Source organism: Etheostoma spectabile, chromosome 14 (assembly GCF_008692095.1).
Source record: "Etheostoma spectabile isolate EspeVRDwgs_2016 chromosome 14, UIUC_Espe_1.0, whole genome shotgun sequence".
Taxonomy (NCBI): Eukaryota; Metazoa; Chordata; class Actinopteri; order Perciformes; family Percidae; genus Etheostoma; species Etheostoma spectabile.
In genome coordinates, this window is record NC_045746.1 from 13196693 (window position 1) to 13212360 (window position 15668).

At 39.8% G+C, this 15668-nt stretch overlaps 1 protein-coding gene across 4 annotated transcripts in view; it reads right to left on the minus strand.

Moving 5' to 3' along the window:
- Nucleotides 1–235: 235 nt before the first annotated feature.
- The window catches only part of trps1 (trichorhinophalangeal syndrome I), a 154864-nt gene continuing 139431 nt past the window's right edge, over nucleotides 236–15668 (minus strand). For 3 of the 4 annotated variants that reach the window (XM_032535050.1, XM_032535051.1, XM_032535052.1), the window contains exons 10-11: nucleotides 6850–6972; nucleotides 1036–2646 (exon numbers count right to left, since the gene is read on the minus strand). In XM_032535050.1, the coding sequence (XP_032390941.1) occupies nucleotides 1036–2646; nucleotides 6850–6972 (1734 nt within the window). Of the gene's footprint in view, nucleotides 2647–6849; nucleotides 6973–15668 lie in introns of all 4 variants that reach the window. The other variant, XM_032535053.1, reaches the window with a different exon arrangement.

Genomic DNA, 15668 nt, shown 5'->3' on the forward strand with positions numbered 1-15668 from the left:
AGGCAGGCAGCCAGGCACGTAGCTAGTATCATGGCACGGAGGAAAGTAGAAAATAATGTCACTTGGTTTGATCCTAATGGATGAAGAGAACACTTCGGTCCGGAATTACTCCGGTTTTACCAGCTGAAACTGGATTTAATCAGTTCAATAAATCACTGTCAGATCAAACCTAACCAGTCTCCAATTTTGGGCCACTTTGCAGCAGTGGTGGTGATTTAGCCAGTTTTTTTTCTTTTGTGCCAGTTTCAGAAACAACATGGCATTAATTAAAGAAATCAACTGATCCTTTCGTACCAAGGTAACACCAGTAACTGCAGCGCAGAACAAAAGAGGTTGAACTCCGACCAGTTTCAACAAGTCAAAAAAAGTTTTGGTTTTGGATCCATTTGCACTACAATAAAACAGTCAAAAACATGCTCTGGACCAGAACAAAGCAGTTCTCACCAGATCAGATCTGGTTGTACCAAGATAAAACAGTCTGAATGATGCTTCAGACTAGTTTGGCCCAGCTTGGTGGTTCAGTTTAGCATGGTGCATAACAGATCAGCTCAGTTCACTTAAAGTGTTTTGACTTTAGCATTTTTCTTATTTTCTTTTTTTTTTGCTATGCTGTATGGTGGCTGTGCAAGTGCTGAGCTCCTCAAACTCATCCTCAAAAATGAAGCCAGTCCAACTTTCAGTCGAGCTTCCAATCCGCTTATTTGGAAAGCACATGAAGTGGCTGTTTATTAAAGGTGATTTCAGCTGCATGCCTGGACTCCGTTGTTAAATACTTGCAAAAGAGCTGTCAAGTGACCGTCACTCAACACAGGATTCAGGCTATTTCTCCAAACTGTCCCTGCAGCAGTTCAGCGGGATCCTACGATGATTTTCGACCATTTGACAGCCGAGTGCTTCCAGCATAAGGATGGGTTCCATTTAGTGCCCAGGATAGACCATTTTGACATGAGCTAGCCTCCAGGAACGTGGAGGCAGACAGCTTATTCATTCAATAACACACGCTCTTAAATGTTTGTGAGAGTCAAAGGCGTCAGATTAATTACTCTTTGTGTTCTCATCTACGTTTTCAGATTCAGCAACAGTTGTGGCCTCTGTGGTTTTTGTGATGTCATCATTACTATCTGACACCATGTCATCTCCCATTTCCTGGTTTGTTACGTCATGACCCTCTCCTCTGACCTCCATTTCAACTTCTGTTTCATTGTCAGTGGCATCGTTGCCTGTAGATTCTTTCGCTTGAATGTCATGATTAATTCCTATGACGTCATTGCTATCCTCTGTGATCTCGCTCTGATCCTCTTCATCTTTTTCCTCCGGTGTCACGTTTTGACACTCGTGCCCCGACATCACTGTGGCGTTCTGGATCACGCCGTCCTGCCCGTGACCTTTCTTTTGTGACGTTTTGTCTGTGTACCTGTGTAGGCCTCTCTGTATGTGTGTGGTGAAATCATAGCGATCCACACACACATGGAGGCAAAAACTGCATTGGTATGGTCCCTGGTCGCCGTGGCAACTCATGTGCAGGGCATACATGACCTCGTCTAGGAAGTAGATCCCACAGTGGATGCAGCGATTGGTTAGGTCATCCTGCGTGGCCACATCCACCATCGCGGGATTCGATGCGACACTTGACCGACCTTTTGTCGAATGATCCATTTCCTCCTTTCCTATCTCCTCTCTATGGTTCCCTCCATCTATCCTCTCCTCCTCCTCTTTCTCCCCTTTCCAGTTTTCTCTCAACCTCTCAGCAAGTGGCGACTCTTGCCTTCTCCTCTCTGCACCATTTGTTGACATGTGTGCATGTGCAGCACTTGTATCTCTTTGTCTTATTGCGAGATCCAAAGGAGCATCGTTTTCTAATGATGGTGAAGAGGTTTGGGAATGAAGAGGAGGAGGAGGATAGTGAGGAGGGGCTGGAGGAGGGGGTAGAGGAGAGTAAGGAGAGGCACAGTAAGGCACGGTGTAGCTTTGCTGATGATGCTGCACTGGAGCCACCATTGCAGCGAGATAATGAGCGTTATTTCCAAGGCTACCAGGGCTGCTTAGATTACTGATGCTACCAGGAACCCCAGAGGCAGCTGCCATCTTATACTTGGTCCAGAATCTGAGCCAATCCGACTCAGGGGTCAGATCAGGTGAGAGGGTTAATGGAAGGGGTAAGGAGAAAAGGGGGTACTGATACTTTTCAATGGGTGAACCAGGAGGCGAATAACTAGACGGTTTGGATGGACGCATGTACTTTTCAATCGGACTGCCTCTTTCTGATCCCCCTCCTCCTTTACCTCCCTCTACTTTTGATATTATCCCTCCCTCAGCGGTGCCCCCATTGCCCTCAGCTACCAATGAGGAGGGGGGATGTGAAGGGAGGAGCAGAGGAGGCATGCGTCGGTGGATCTCCAATGTTTGATTGGCTAGAAAGGCTTGAGTGGATCGGGGCGAGCGTGAGCGAGGGGAAGGCTGCTGGTTTTTGATTGTTGCACAGCTTCTGTCCAACTCCTCGCCATTCACGCGCTCCTCGCTGGTGATGCGTTGTTTTGGGGCGGGGGTCTCAGTTGACAGTGAATCAGGGTTGAGCCGTTTTCGGGTTCGGCGGCGGATGATTTGTTCACCGTTGTTCTGCTTTATGATGTTTAGAGGTCTGGGTGTCTGCAAGATGAAGAAAAAAGAAGAGGCTCAAATTACATTTAGAATTACATGTAGTTTTAATTCATTTTCCTGTTTGAACATTGTCGTATCACTTATTTAAGGGTGCTTTTCTGACATGACTAAAAATTGCAACCACACATAGCCCAGCATTATTTGACTGTGATTATATTAAATGAATTGCCCTACAAAAACGAAATTGTTTAACTATTGAAACAGTTTAGCTTACAACCAATCAAATCAAACTTGAACATAATTTGACAGGAGATCTGACTCAACTGGAGTGACTGTTTCTTACAATGAATGCAAAGTAGTAAAAAGGTGTCTCAGTGAAGCTTACAATGGTAGATAAAAGTTTTAAAAGTCTCAGTTCATCTGAACCTTTCCTAAGCAAAATACACTACCACTAGACACTATCCAGCTCGCCTTAGCATGGGGTTTTTGCCCTTACCACAAGGGGGAGCGCTTACATCTGATGCAAATTGAGAGTGTCCTGAAGACTCAACTTTTACTTTATTGACAGATCCCTAATAAACACGTGAACATATGGCTTCATTGATGTTTGAACTACTATTGAGTAATCTCACTAAAATTAATTAATAAATTAATTAAAATTATAAGGTAGCATCCTACAACATATTGAAATGTATATATATATACATATCTACTCAGTGTTTTGGTTAAAAAGACAACAGTCAAGCAGAATTCCATAGAATACAAACTTCTTGGTAACACAATATATGAAGCACTACTCACTTTTTTCAGTTTCACTCTTAATAAAGAACTTAATAGATATATGAGAGAGGATGACTCTATTTGATGTTTCTTTCCTAAACACATGCCAAAAGGAATCAAAACAGTCTAAAACATTTCCAGACAAATTAGCGAATGATTTTCTTTCCTGGAAGTAAAATAAACTGGACCGTTTAAAGTGTCTTTTAGAGTGTCTACACTTCAACTCAAAAGTAATGACTTGTTATCATTTCACTATTAAAGAACCGACTGCAGTGAGGCATCCCCTCTAAAAACACATTATATGAAGTGAACTCCAACCAGCATTTATTAAAATCTAATTCAAATTAAACAAAGGCACAAAGAGACAAGCTTATCAATTATCAACAAAAACTTGTGAAGTGTTGTAGAGTTTATTGCCATGTAGATTGGATTTATTGGACGTTGTACAGCAAAAAATCTTGTTACTGTGTGCATGTATGTGCCTGTATGTAACTCCTGTATGTTTCTAGAAATCCCCTGATGTATGTACTGTATGTACTGTATGCATGTATGTGTGTATGTATGTGTGTATGTATGTATGTATGTATGTATGTATGTGGGTGTGCTGTGTGTGTGTGTGTGTGTGTGTGTGTGTGTGTGTGTGTGTGTGTGTGAGTGATTGGGCTTTTAAAATAAATTGTGGCAGTTGAAAACCAAAAAGATGTGTTTAGAAGCACCAATCAAAAATAGATAGAGAGTGAGAAATTATGATGAGAAACATGGAGGAAGGTAAGATGTTTAAGATTCAAGATTTCTTTGTTGTCATTCCACAGTACACTGTAGTACGAAATTACGGGCAAAGTTCACAACTTAAAAAATATAGCACAGTAACAATTAAAAACACCTTAGAAAATTGAGATATTAGATATATAAATAATAATAAATAAATGCGTATATGGGTGTGCAGAGCATGTAGAGTGATAAATATAAATATACCAACTCTAAAAAAACTAAAAAAATATAAATATCTAGATAGATAAGTGGATAGAAAAGCAAAAAGAAGGTGGGTGAGGTCTTTTATGCAAAGAAAGAAATTCTATGTTGGGAATGATTTATACTTGTGTGTATGTGTATTCATGTATATGTGTATGTGTATGTGCACCTACGTATGTGGATAGCTCTCTGTCTGCAATTAAGTCTGTGTCTCTCCCAATGCATGTGTATTAGAGCAGGTTTATGTGTGCGTGTCAGTGTGTGTGAAGTCCTCGTCAGTCATTGTAGAGCTGCTATTGAAACTATTCAAGAAGAGATGAGTCATTTGTTGAAAGTCACAATGACAATCAACAGTCTTAAGTCTAATGTGCCAAAACTAGCTCTAGAAAAAACCCACACACATTGTTTCAATGATCTATTATGCACACACATTACAGACAGGTGCTTCCCCTCACCAGCCAAACTAATAATAGTCCCTGTAGTTAATCAGAGAGTTATCCTCCTGGTCCGCGTTTTTCTACACATACCTGGATCATTACCATAAACAAGAGTCCATCACTGACAGTGACAAAATGATGTTAGCCAAATCTGTGACATTTTTCTTATTCTTTATGGTCCTCTGGTTTTGTATTTCCAGCTGAAGAGTGAGGAGAGGAAAAGGTAAAGACAGGAGTGGAGTGGAGCAGAGGCAAGAACAAAGGAGGTGAGATGAATGAGAAGTGGGAAAGAGTGATACATGGTAAACAGGAAGAAGAAGAGGGAGGAGACATGGAAGAAAGAGGAAAATGAAGAAGGGAGGGACTGGAGTGAAAAAAAGGAGGACGGAAGAAAAAAGGCAAGAAGCAAAGAAATAGCACCCCTCATGATGGTAACAGTCTAACACACACACACACACCCACCCACCCACCCACCCATCCACCCAGCCACCTCCCCACACACACACACACACACAAAAGACAGCTGTAATTTTGTACATCTTTATGGTTGTGGGGTTGGAGTAACAGCTGGTAGACATCATTCTTCCTTATTGAACCATCTTTTCATCTCTTCCCTTCTCTTTTTAGATATCACCTCTGCATTTTCTCCCAATCTCTCTGTCTCCTTCCATCTCTAACTCTTTACACTCACCCTCCCCTTTCATTATCTCTGTCCTCACTCTTTATCTTTCCTCCTTTCTTTGTCTTCCTCCCTTTTCTTACTTTGTTTGTCTTTCTCTATTTCTCTCCTCTCCCTCCCTTTATGTCTACCTTTTTCTTCCTCTTTATTCATAATGCTCCCCTCCCCTCTCTCACTCTGAAGTGTTTTACTAGCTGCTATCCTCTCTAATAATGTGTGTAGAGCATATAAAACTTTTATTATAGGATATAAAATATGGCTGTCGTGAAGATTGTCAAGAGTAGAGGGAGCTGGAACATGATTGGAGCAGCAGATGAGATGAACGGGTTGACCCAAGACCGTCTCCAGGGGCAGGAAGGAGTAAACTGCAATATCTTGTCGTCCTCCGAAAGGTCTTTAAAATTCCATTGGATAATTGCAGCATAGTGCTCTGGGTTTTAACACGGTCAACCCACTGGTGCATGTACTAACACTGTGATTTATGACACTAAAACATTTTAGTTCACTTTGAAATTTTACAAGCTGAGTTTAAAAAACAATGTGTGAACATGAATCTGGCATAAATATGGTAAAGCTCTGAAGGCTTGTTTCACAATGGTAATATTTGTAAACCCTTTTGTTAAATAGGTATATTGGAGTGTGAAATAAGCTTAAACCTCATACAAACATATGCGGTGAGAAAGCTTAATATTCTGAAGTCAACTAAGTTCCAGGCTGGGTCTTTATCTCATCTGTAATTCATGCAGTCTAATTAAATTTGGGATTTCCATAGAATTTCCCCGGGCTTAGATGGTAAAGTTGATTCATTCCATCATATTTCTCACTCCATGGAGTTGGCTCACTGTGACTGTTTAAATGGTCTGCAACTCCTGGCTCGCACCAAATCAAATATACTTTTTCCACAATATTACATTTTCACACCAGGATTTACACAGTGCATGAAGGAATTTAACCACAGTATGCACCGTTTAAGTTGCATCGTGTGCTAATCGGCCAGACAGAAGGAATGATAATTAATGGTCAAAACCACCCCGTGGACGTATTAAAACAGCATAGAGTCAATAATATGGACTAAAGTAATGATCTAGTACAACCTTAGGAGTATATGTAGGTCTCCTATAGGTGGATGGAGTTCAGCACTTCACATTACTTATGTATGATATACCTTGAGTTTCAGCTTTCCATTCAGTTTCTCTATATATAAGGTGTTTTTTAAATGTATAGCTCCCTTCTTGTCTCTCTTCTAATAAGTTTGAAATTGTGAAAAAAGGAAATCAGAAATATACAGAAACTTGTACAGTATCAAGTCTGGGGCAGCTATTTCTATTCATCTCACAGGTATATTTTGTATAATCTAATGTATATCGTGTAATGCAGACTTACCGAATGCAGTTTTTGGTATAAACCACAAGCGTTGCAGACGTAGCCTCCATTTGCATTCTTCCTCCACAACGATGTCTTGGTGGTCAGACAGTTTGCACAGAAGACCCCACTGCCTCTGCGCCGCTATGGATGGAGAAAGACAAACTACATTAGAGCATGTGGTAAAAATGATGACTGATGAAGAAACGTTTGGTAGATCAGAAACAGGCAAAGCCATGGCGAGAAAAGAATGTTGGGGGAAAAAATGAAAATGCTGACTTAAGTTTTGATACCTTTTTAATATTCACACCAGTCGAGTAAGTTTAGGGGAGAGAAAAAACAGATTGACTTGGTGGCAGAGAAAGGAAGGTATCTCATGTATAACGCCTAATGGGAAATTCCATCAAGAACACGATTCTCCTCTACACTGATTTCTTTTGTATAAAACAAAGTTAATTGAAACAAAAAAATTTAATTCAATGCTTGAGTTGGGTGAATACATTGTGAGTGTAAATGGACTGTATTTATATAGCAATTTTCTAGTCTTAACAACTACTCAAAGTGCTTTTACATAGTACAGGAACATTCACACACTATGGCCAAGGTTGCCGGCTTAGATAAACACTCACACTACAATGACACAGCAGTGTCTTGGGACGCCAAGACATAGGACAGCAGGGCCAAGGATCAAACTACCAACCTTCCGATTGATAAGCGACTGCTCTACCGTTGAGCAACAGCCCCATATGTGTATGAGTATGTGTGTCTGAGCAAGGTCTTGGGAGAGATACTGCGGTACTTCAAGTCAAGTCAAGTACTCCTCAACAGATGTGGAAAGAAATGAGTTATGCTTTCACCTTCTAGCATAAAGTGCTTAAGTGTTTATCCGAACTGCAGGAGGTACTTTACAGGTAAGTGTTTGACTTTTACTGTTTTTGTATACACACACACACACACACACACACACACACACACACACACACACACACACACACACACAAGTTCAGTTCATGGAGCAGCAGTGCATAGAAGAGTAGTGTGTGCTAGGAAGGTGGGGATGGGGAAGGGGGTGAAAAGGCCAATTGTCGTGGCAACGTGCTCCATCACAGTAATGAGCCAATCACAACGTTTCTCCATCCCATTAAGTCTCTGGCCCCATTCACCACCTTTATAACCCTGAGAAGACAGCATACCTCATCGTTGTCCTCCACGACTCTGTCAGTTTCTCTCTCTATCTGCCCTGTCTATCCAACCATTGCTTTTTCTCTCTGCTTTAATTGTTATTTCAGCATTGTTCATCAAACCTTCATTGCTTCCTCTCTTCTTGATTTCAGGTTACTTTAGTTTTTGATTTGTTTTACTGATTTAAATATCAGTATGGTCAAGAAAACACCATCATGTAATTCTTTTTTTTTTTTTTTCACTGACTTGTGTAATATGTGCATTTCTGTCTCTGTTTGTAACGATGATCTCACTATGGTTGTGCTGGTAAATGTCTGCATACTATATGTGCCTATGGGTTTGGTTTACAAAAAACACCCTCTATCTCTCTCCCTCTCTTTCTTGTATTTTCCCTCGTGCTGAGTGCTCATTATATTTTTTGGGGCTCAAAGCACCCAGTGCTAGAAGTTAAAAACATTTCAACTTTTCACAAAAGAGTGCTGCACTTCAATCAGGCTTTCTGTGGACTCAGAGCTACAGATGGCGCCACTACGAGCACTTCGACCGAGCATCTGTTTCGTGCTGCCAGCTGAAAGCAGAAGGGCCCTTAACAGCTAATGTACTGCAAAGATCACAGAACAATTAATCACCCACATTTCTCTGGGAACATGCACCACACACAGGCATGCACATATATGGCCGGAGCAATATAAATTTGATGAAAAATGATTTGTAGTTCTAATCAGTACTGCAAATGTGAAAAGATCCTGCCAAATGTATGTAGTGGTGTTGGAGAATTCCCTCAACTTTTAATTGTAATAGCAAACATCGTATTTCATATTTAAGACATGGATCCAAAGTTCATTTGCTGTCTTGTGCACACATATTAGGAAGTTAGGACTACTTAAAGGAGATTTATCAAAAATTAATTATTTGAACATCAAAATAGCAACGGATCAGGATCTGATTAAACATTTGTACTTGACAGCGTTAAAGGATTAGAAATAAAATTCTTCTGCCAATGAAAAGTGGTTTAATAGCTCTCTTTGTTTTCTCGCTGCAATTTAGTTTATAAACAGACATTTATGATGGCATCTGTCATACTGTCTGGATCCGGCTACACATGACAAAATCAAACTCTTAGATTGTTCAAAGATTTAAAACAAAGGAACACCGTAGATGTGTTTATTTATGCTGGTGGAGCTTTGTCTCTTAGTCTCAATATTTGTATAATATAACATCCTGTTTCCAATAATGCTGTATGTAATAAACACCTGAGCTAATATTAGAGTATTTAGGGTACATGTGTTTTTTGTCCATTTGGCATCAGAACACTTTTATGACCAAGTCTTTTTGTGTGTATGTATGTGTATGTATGTGTGTGTATGTGTGTGTGTGTGTGTGTGTGTGTGTGTGTGTGTGTGTGTGTGTGTGTGTGTGTGTGTGTGTGTCGCCCAAACCATACGGTCAGCACATGTAGAGAGACAGAGCCAGGTGATTGATTGATGTACACTTCCTGTGTCTCTGTTTGTGTGAGTATATATGTGTGTGAGTGTGTGTGTGTCTAGTGTTGCAAGCCAAACAGTGCATCTGTCATCAGAATTCAGTTTCCCTCCGAGCGTCCAAATCACTCACATATGGCCCCACAGCTGCCCCTCATTGCAATACACACACACACACACACACCTGAAAATACTTGCTTCCACTGGCTAATGAAGGCATGCAAGATTTGGATGAGAGGCAGCAAGCCATATGTGTGTGTTGGGGATATTTTGGCTACTCTAAAACCACGGTACAAGCACGGTACAGTGTGTGTGTGTGTGTGTGTGTGTGTGTGAGAAAGAGGTTCAAGTGTCAATTACACAGGAAAGTAGAGAAATAGCCCCCAACACCTTCCAAAATGCACACGTGCACATAGGGAGAATCTGGCTCATGATCTTTAACATCCTTTTCATCATCAGCTGGTTGGCTGGACAAGTGTGGAACTGTGCAAGTTCACATGTATGCACACACAGCTCTATATTTGCATACATTAACATGTTTTTTTTTTTGTGGGAGTGCATCTCTTGGTGGCTTCAAAACTGCTTGTGTGCAGGGTTTATGGGTGTGGGTCTACAGAATGTGTGTGTATGTGTCAGTATGTTTATTCAGATTGATTACTAATACCAGGCCTCTCACACTCACCTCAGCCAAAAGAAGAGGGCTGCAGGTAATTAGAGCTCAGGGTCCTAATGACATCTATTTATCTGTGGCCTATGATACAGTTCAATTAGCACCACCAACAATGCCCTCTGAGACACACACAGACACACAGACACACAGACACACAGACACACAGACACACAGACACACAGACACACAGACACACACACACACACACACACACACACACACACACACACACACACACACACACACACACACACACACACACATGCATTAATTAGTCAGGAAATTAAAGTCTTTATCAACTTCCTTCTAATCAAGCCAATAAATAAACTTGAAACTTGATGTTTAGATACAAACTTAAGTTTCTTAAGTAGGAAGTACATTGGAGTACCCAATGTAAACACTGCTCTATTATCCCCAGGCGTTATTCTGAGGGGTGTGTCCAAGTGTGCATTTGGAACTTTATATAAAATATTATACAAAATATTACATTTTGTATAATATGTAATATGTAAAAAGTTGACGATATTGGCAGATTTAATCAGTCTCATAATTCTCATGAAAAGGCTGCAAAAATTAGAGTACAATCTACTTAGCGGCAGGCTGCACATAAAACAACATTTTTGGTTTAATAACTTTCATAATCAGCGTGGTCAGCCTCTAATGCACAAACTGCTCTAACAAATAGCTTTTTGCTCTTGTGACAGTAAATGTAATGCAAGAATACAACTACTAAGAGGCTACTGTTGTTGTTTTTGGGAAATATGCACTTAAAAAATCTCTTCTTCGGTTTGTTAACAACTCTAATACGAATTTTATTTTTGTATTTTTGTTGACTTTTTCATGGGTTTGCACTGCTACGCCAACTTTCCATTAAATGGGTTAAAATGATTGATTTCCTTTACATTCAAACAGAAGTTACAAGCTGTTTCCTAGTGAGCTTTTTGTGACTCTACTCATAAAAAGTACTAATAAATTATATAATATATAACTATATAACTTTATTGTTGAGAATCAGATTTTTATTCAACATCAAAACAGATGGTGTAACCACACAGTAGCTGGACCCTTCAGCTGTTGAGTCCACTCTGAGATTCTCCTGAAGCCATAAATTTACAGATGTTTTACAAACTGTTACACTGCATGGTCTTTTACATCTTAATAGAAGAGCTGGCTGTAATAGATAAGCATCCACTGGTTTAGAGTCTGCAGCAAGATTGACTCTCTCAAATTTATTTTAGCTACCATCTGCTACCAATATGCGGTGGTAGCTTTAAACTCTGGTGGTGTAGTTTACTTGAAATTATTTGCCGAGGCAGACGAGTGCCTTCAAATGAGCTGCTGTTTTCCATTTTGAAAGTTAATTATTATCTCCCAGCTTATTCAGATATGTTGTTGTCAAGGACATATAAAGTTACACAGCATTTCCAAGCAATTTGTTTTTAATTCACAAGTGGAAGTACCACTGTTTGCTTTGAAATTACATTTTCTACAAGAAGGGTCACATTTTTCTCATGATGTTACCTCATTTTACAACAAAATATTTATTTTCATTTTGCACACAGAGTATGGGGATAGCACACTTAACACACATAAAAATCAAATATCAACCTTGAAGTTATGTGGCAAAACAGAGAGAGATACATAGAGAGCAGACTGGAGAGAGAGCGAGAAAGTGAGAAAGAGGATAAAGACATGAAATGCGTCTCCCTGCAGTCTAAAAATACATTCAAAAAGAGGAATTTCTAAAGACTTTCAAAAAAAAAAAAAGGATAATCAATTCACTTTAAGAGTAAATCAGCACTGTTTAAAATGCGCACACACAGAGAGGCACACACTTACACTGACACATGCAATGACTTCAGCGATTATTAATCAAGCTAGAAGACTAGCTGGAGGAATTAACAAAATCCCATATTGCCAAATCCAATATCCTATACACTGGATCCAATTGTGCACGCACGCACGCAGACACACACACACACACACACACGCGCGCGTGCGCGCACACACACACGCGCGCGTGCGCGCACACACACACACACACACACACACACACACACACACACACACATCTGGAACCAATCTAACAGAGCCCCCCTCTTCAATTGGTGCTACCAACCATGTGTGTATGTGTGTGTGTGTGTGTGTGTGTGTGTAGATCTGTGTATGTGTTACGCAAATGGCTTCACAAGTCCATCTGTGTGGTTTACTCTCAGACTACTGTGTGCATTTAAATTGCTTCTCCTAATACAATAATTGGGTTTAAGTTGAATGAATTTAAGTTGAATGGACTGAATGAATTTATTCTGCTAGTTTATTCTTAGTCAACAAAGAGATGAGAAAAAAACAATACACTATGTACAGCACAGCACCGTTTGAGAAGAAGAGGTACCAATGGCGCTGCAATAGTTAAACAGGCCACTTAAAAATTGTTAAAGTCAGCACGGAGGAGAAAGATTTTAAAACACTATGTGATTGGGTCAAAACATTAATTAAGAACTGCTTTACTTTAAGAAAACAGCTCTTTTTTTCAGTTGGAGAAATGGATGTAATCCAACTGTGACGTGCAATGGAGGGTGCATTTCCTGCTGATTATCTACTCAGATGACATTATCAGTGAGGCGAGGAGAAACTAGTTTAGCAGTAAACTTCCAAAAAATGCCCTGCCTATGGTAACTCTCTAAAGGGGTGCAACCAAATGACTAATTATCCCCTCAGGAATCAACAGACATTTAAAAAAAGGATAATGATGACGTCCTGTTGCAAAACATAAAAGGTTCTGCATCTATTAGGAGCAAGATTGCAACTGGAGTTTTAAAGTTTCTTCATTTTACTAACTTAATTTCTAAATTTAAATAAAACTGAAACCTGTAAACCCTTCCACACAAGAAATACTATTTATGATAAGCAGTTACTATTAACCCTTAAGTAGCTTAAAGTCCAGCAAAAACAATCACAGTGATCAGCCAATCATATATGAAAAAAAAACATGCAGAGTCCTCCTACTGAATTCTCAATAAAAAAAGTTATACATATATATATATATATATATATATATATATATATATATCATCAGCAGCAACCAAGTTCGGTAGCTGAATATCAACCACCATATCAAAATGGCGTATGCATTTCTGTGGCAGTAAAAACTGCAATACCTGCTTGTAAACAAATGAAGAAAAAAAGCTTGAAAGACACTTAGAAAAGAGGAAACTGTTGCTAGATGGAAAATGGCCAGTTTGTGTCCTAACACTGCACCTACTGCCCAATCACACTGAACGTGACCTTTAGCTCAGTGTGTGACTGCTCCCAGCTCCCCTCCACTCACAGCCTGCAGCTCTCCTCTAACAGTCTGCTCCAGCAGCCCTCACGCTCCCAGCACAACCATATCAGTGCGGCACATTCGGCAGTATCTCCCCTCTTTAGAGGCCGTGGTGACAGAACTTGTAAGAAAATCAAATTTCAGGACAAAAAAGCTCTGTGATGATATAAGACTGTTCAAAAACCAAGGCTGGTGGTTCAGAGCAATCGCGAGCAAGGCTCATTGAATAAAAATCTGTCCTTAGACATTAGCTGTAAAGAGTAAGCAGCTGTGGTTTTGTAGTCATCTACTGCAATAACACTGGCGAGTGTATTGCTCTGCATAAATACAGTACATATTAAATGATGATGCATGAGTGTTTAAAGGGCAAAGCCCAGACTTGACCCTGTGAACCTTTCTTGAAACAACTCTAGCTCCCTTGGTAAAATACCAAATAGGTCAGGGTAAACTTAAATGATCATTGTTATTAACACCTGTCCCCTAGCAATATGAAAAAATAAATAACTCATAAATCAAACGGTGAGGCAGGCCATACAAGCCTCTACAAGAGAGTCAGTTTCTCTTCTGCCAACATAATCAGTTGTAACAACTCCTTCATCTCTCCCGCTTTAGGCCTCTACATGATGGTAGAAGCAGGAAGAAAGTGATGATTGCATGTCATTGACTGGTGTAGATGGCCGTGGAGACTGTGATAATGATGACGATGGTAATTTGTCTTATGCTGGTGGCCTGAAACTCTGTATCAGCACCTTGTATTGGTAACTGTCAGTTGTTATGGCTCTTGGTCTTTCACTTTTATGCAAGTTGCTTTTAATAGCTGCTGCAAAGCCAACTGCCCACTGAGGTAAAATAAAGTTCAAACTAAAACTTAATTAGTTAGGTACTGAGTTGTAATTACAGTAATATAAATATTGTAAATATACAAATGTAACTGCATTTTGTTGCAGAGCAGTGAGCGTCTCAATTTTTAGACTGGGCATTCAAATAAAAATCCTATTTTCACTGATCTAATTTTGATAAACGAATGCAGTTGCAACGACTTCACAGTTGTGTGTTTTGGGTGGAAGCCTGACAACCAGTGAACGGTGAGAGTGTGTGAGAGAGAGAGAAACCGAAAAGGACAAATAGAAGAGAGAGAGAGAGAGAGAGAGAGAGAGAGAGAGAGAGAGAGAGAGAGAAGCACATTAGCAAACAGTAAAAAAAAGGAAATTGTTCCATGTTGATCTAATTTTGATAAACAGCCTCAATGCATGCAGACTTGGAGTCCATGGACCTGGAGACCATGGATGTGCATGTGTGAGTGTGTGCGCTTGTTGTTCTGTACTGGGTTGTGTGCAAGCAACTGATTCTACTGTATAAGACTAAAACTTGTCATTTTGATAAGAGACAAAATCACAAGATACACAGTGGTGTGTGTGTGTGTGTGTGTGTGTGTGTGTGTGTGTGTATTTTGTTCTTCATATAATAGAAGTCTTCCTGATTCAACCTTAGACTTCCTTTGTGCAGTGATAGAGCACTGAGGTGGAATGAGAAGCAGAGGGCAAAGCTTTAGAGCTCTTTGATTTTCTTTCTAAAGTTCATCTAATTAACCAGAAACAGGAACCAAACACTGTGTTTACACCTTTCACCATGTGGGTATAACTACAGTATGTGAAAAGGATAGCAAACTGAAAGAGTTGAGAATAACTGATCTAAGGCAGTGGTTCCCAACCTGGAAGTCGAAAACCCCAGAAGAGGACCTAAGATAAAACTGAGGGGTTTACGGATGATAACAACATTGTATGTGTTTTTCTTGTGAAATACTCCATACTGTCTCCTCCTCAGGCATATTGGTACCTACAAATACCTTTAAGGCTCACAACTCATGTCAAACCTATGTCATGACTTGTGATGAGGGATCTCAGGTAGATGTTTCTTCACACACGCATTTCATTTAAATCAGTGATCTAGTGTGTTTGCATGATTTGTTTTTCCACTTTAATGGATCAATTGTGTGTGTATTTATCTGGTTCTATGAAATACATTTTCTTTATAAAAAAGCTACATGTGCGTTTCCTTGGTTAGAAGTTTCTTTATCTAAAATTACATTTTCTTCCTTAGAAAACTTTTGTAGATTTGTGTCTGGAGAGCAGTGACCCAGTTTACAGTAAAGCATACAGTCAGTCTGTGTGTGTGTGTGTGTGTG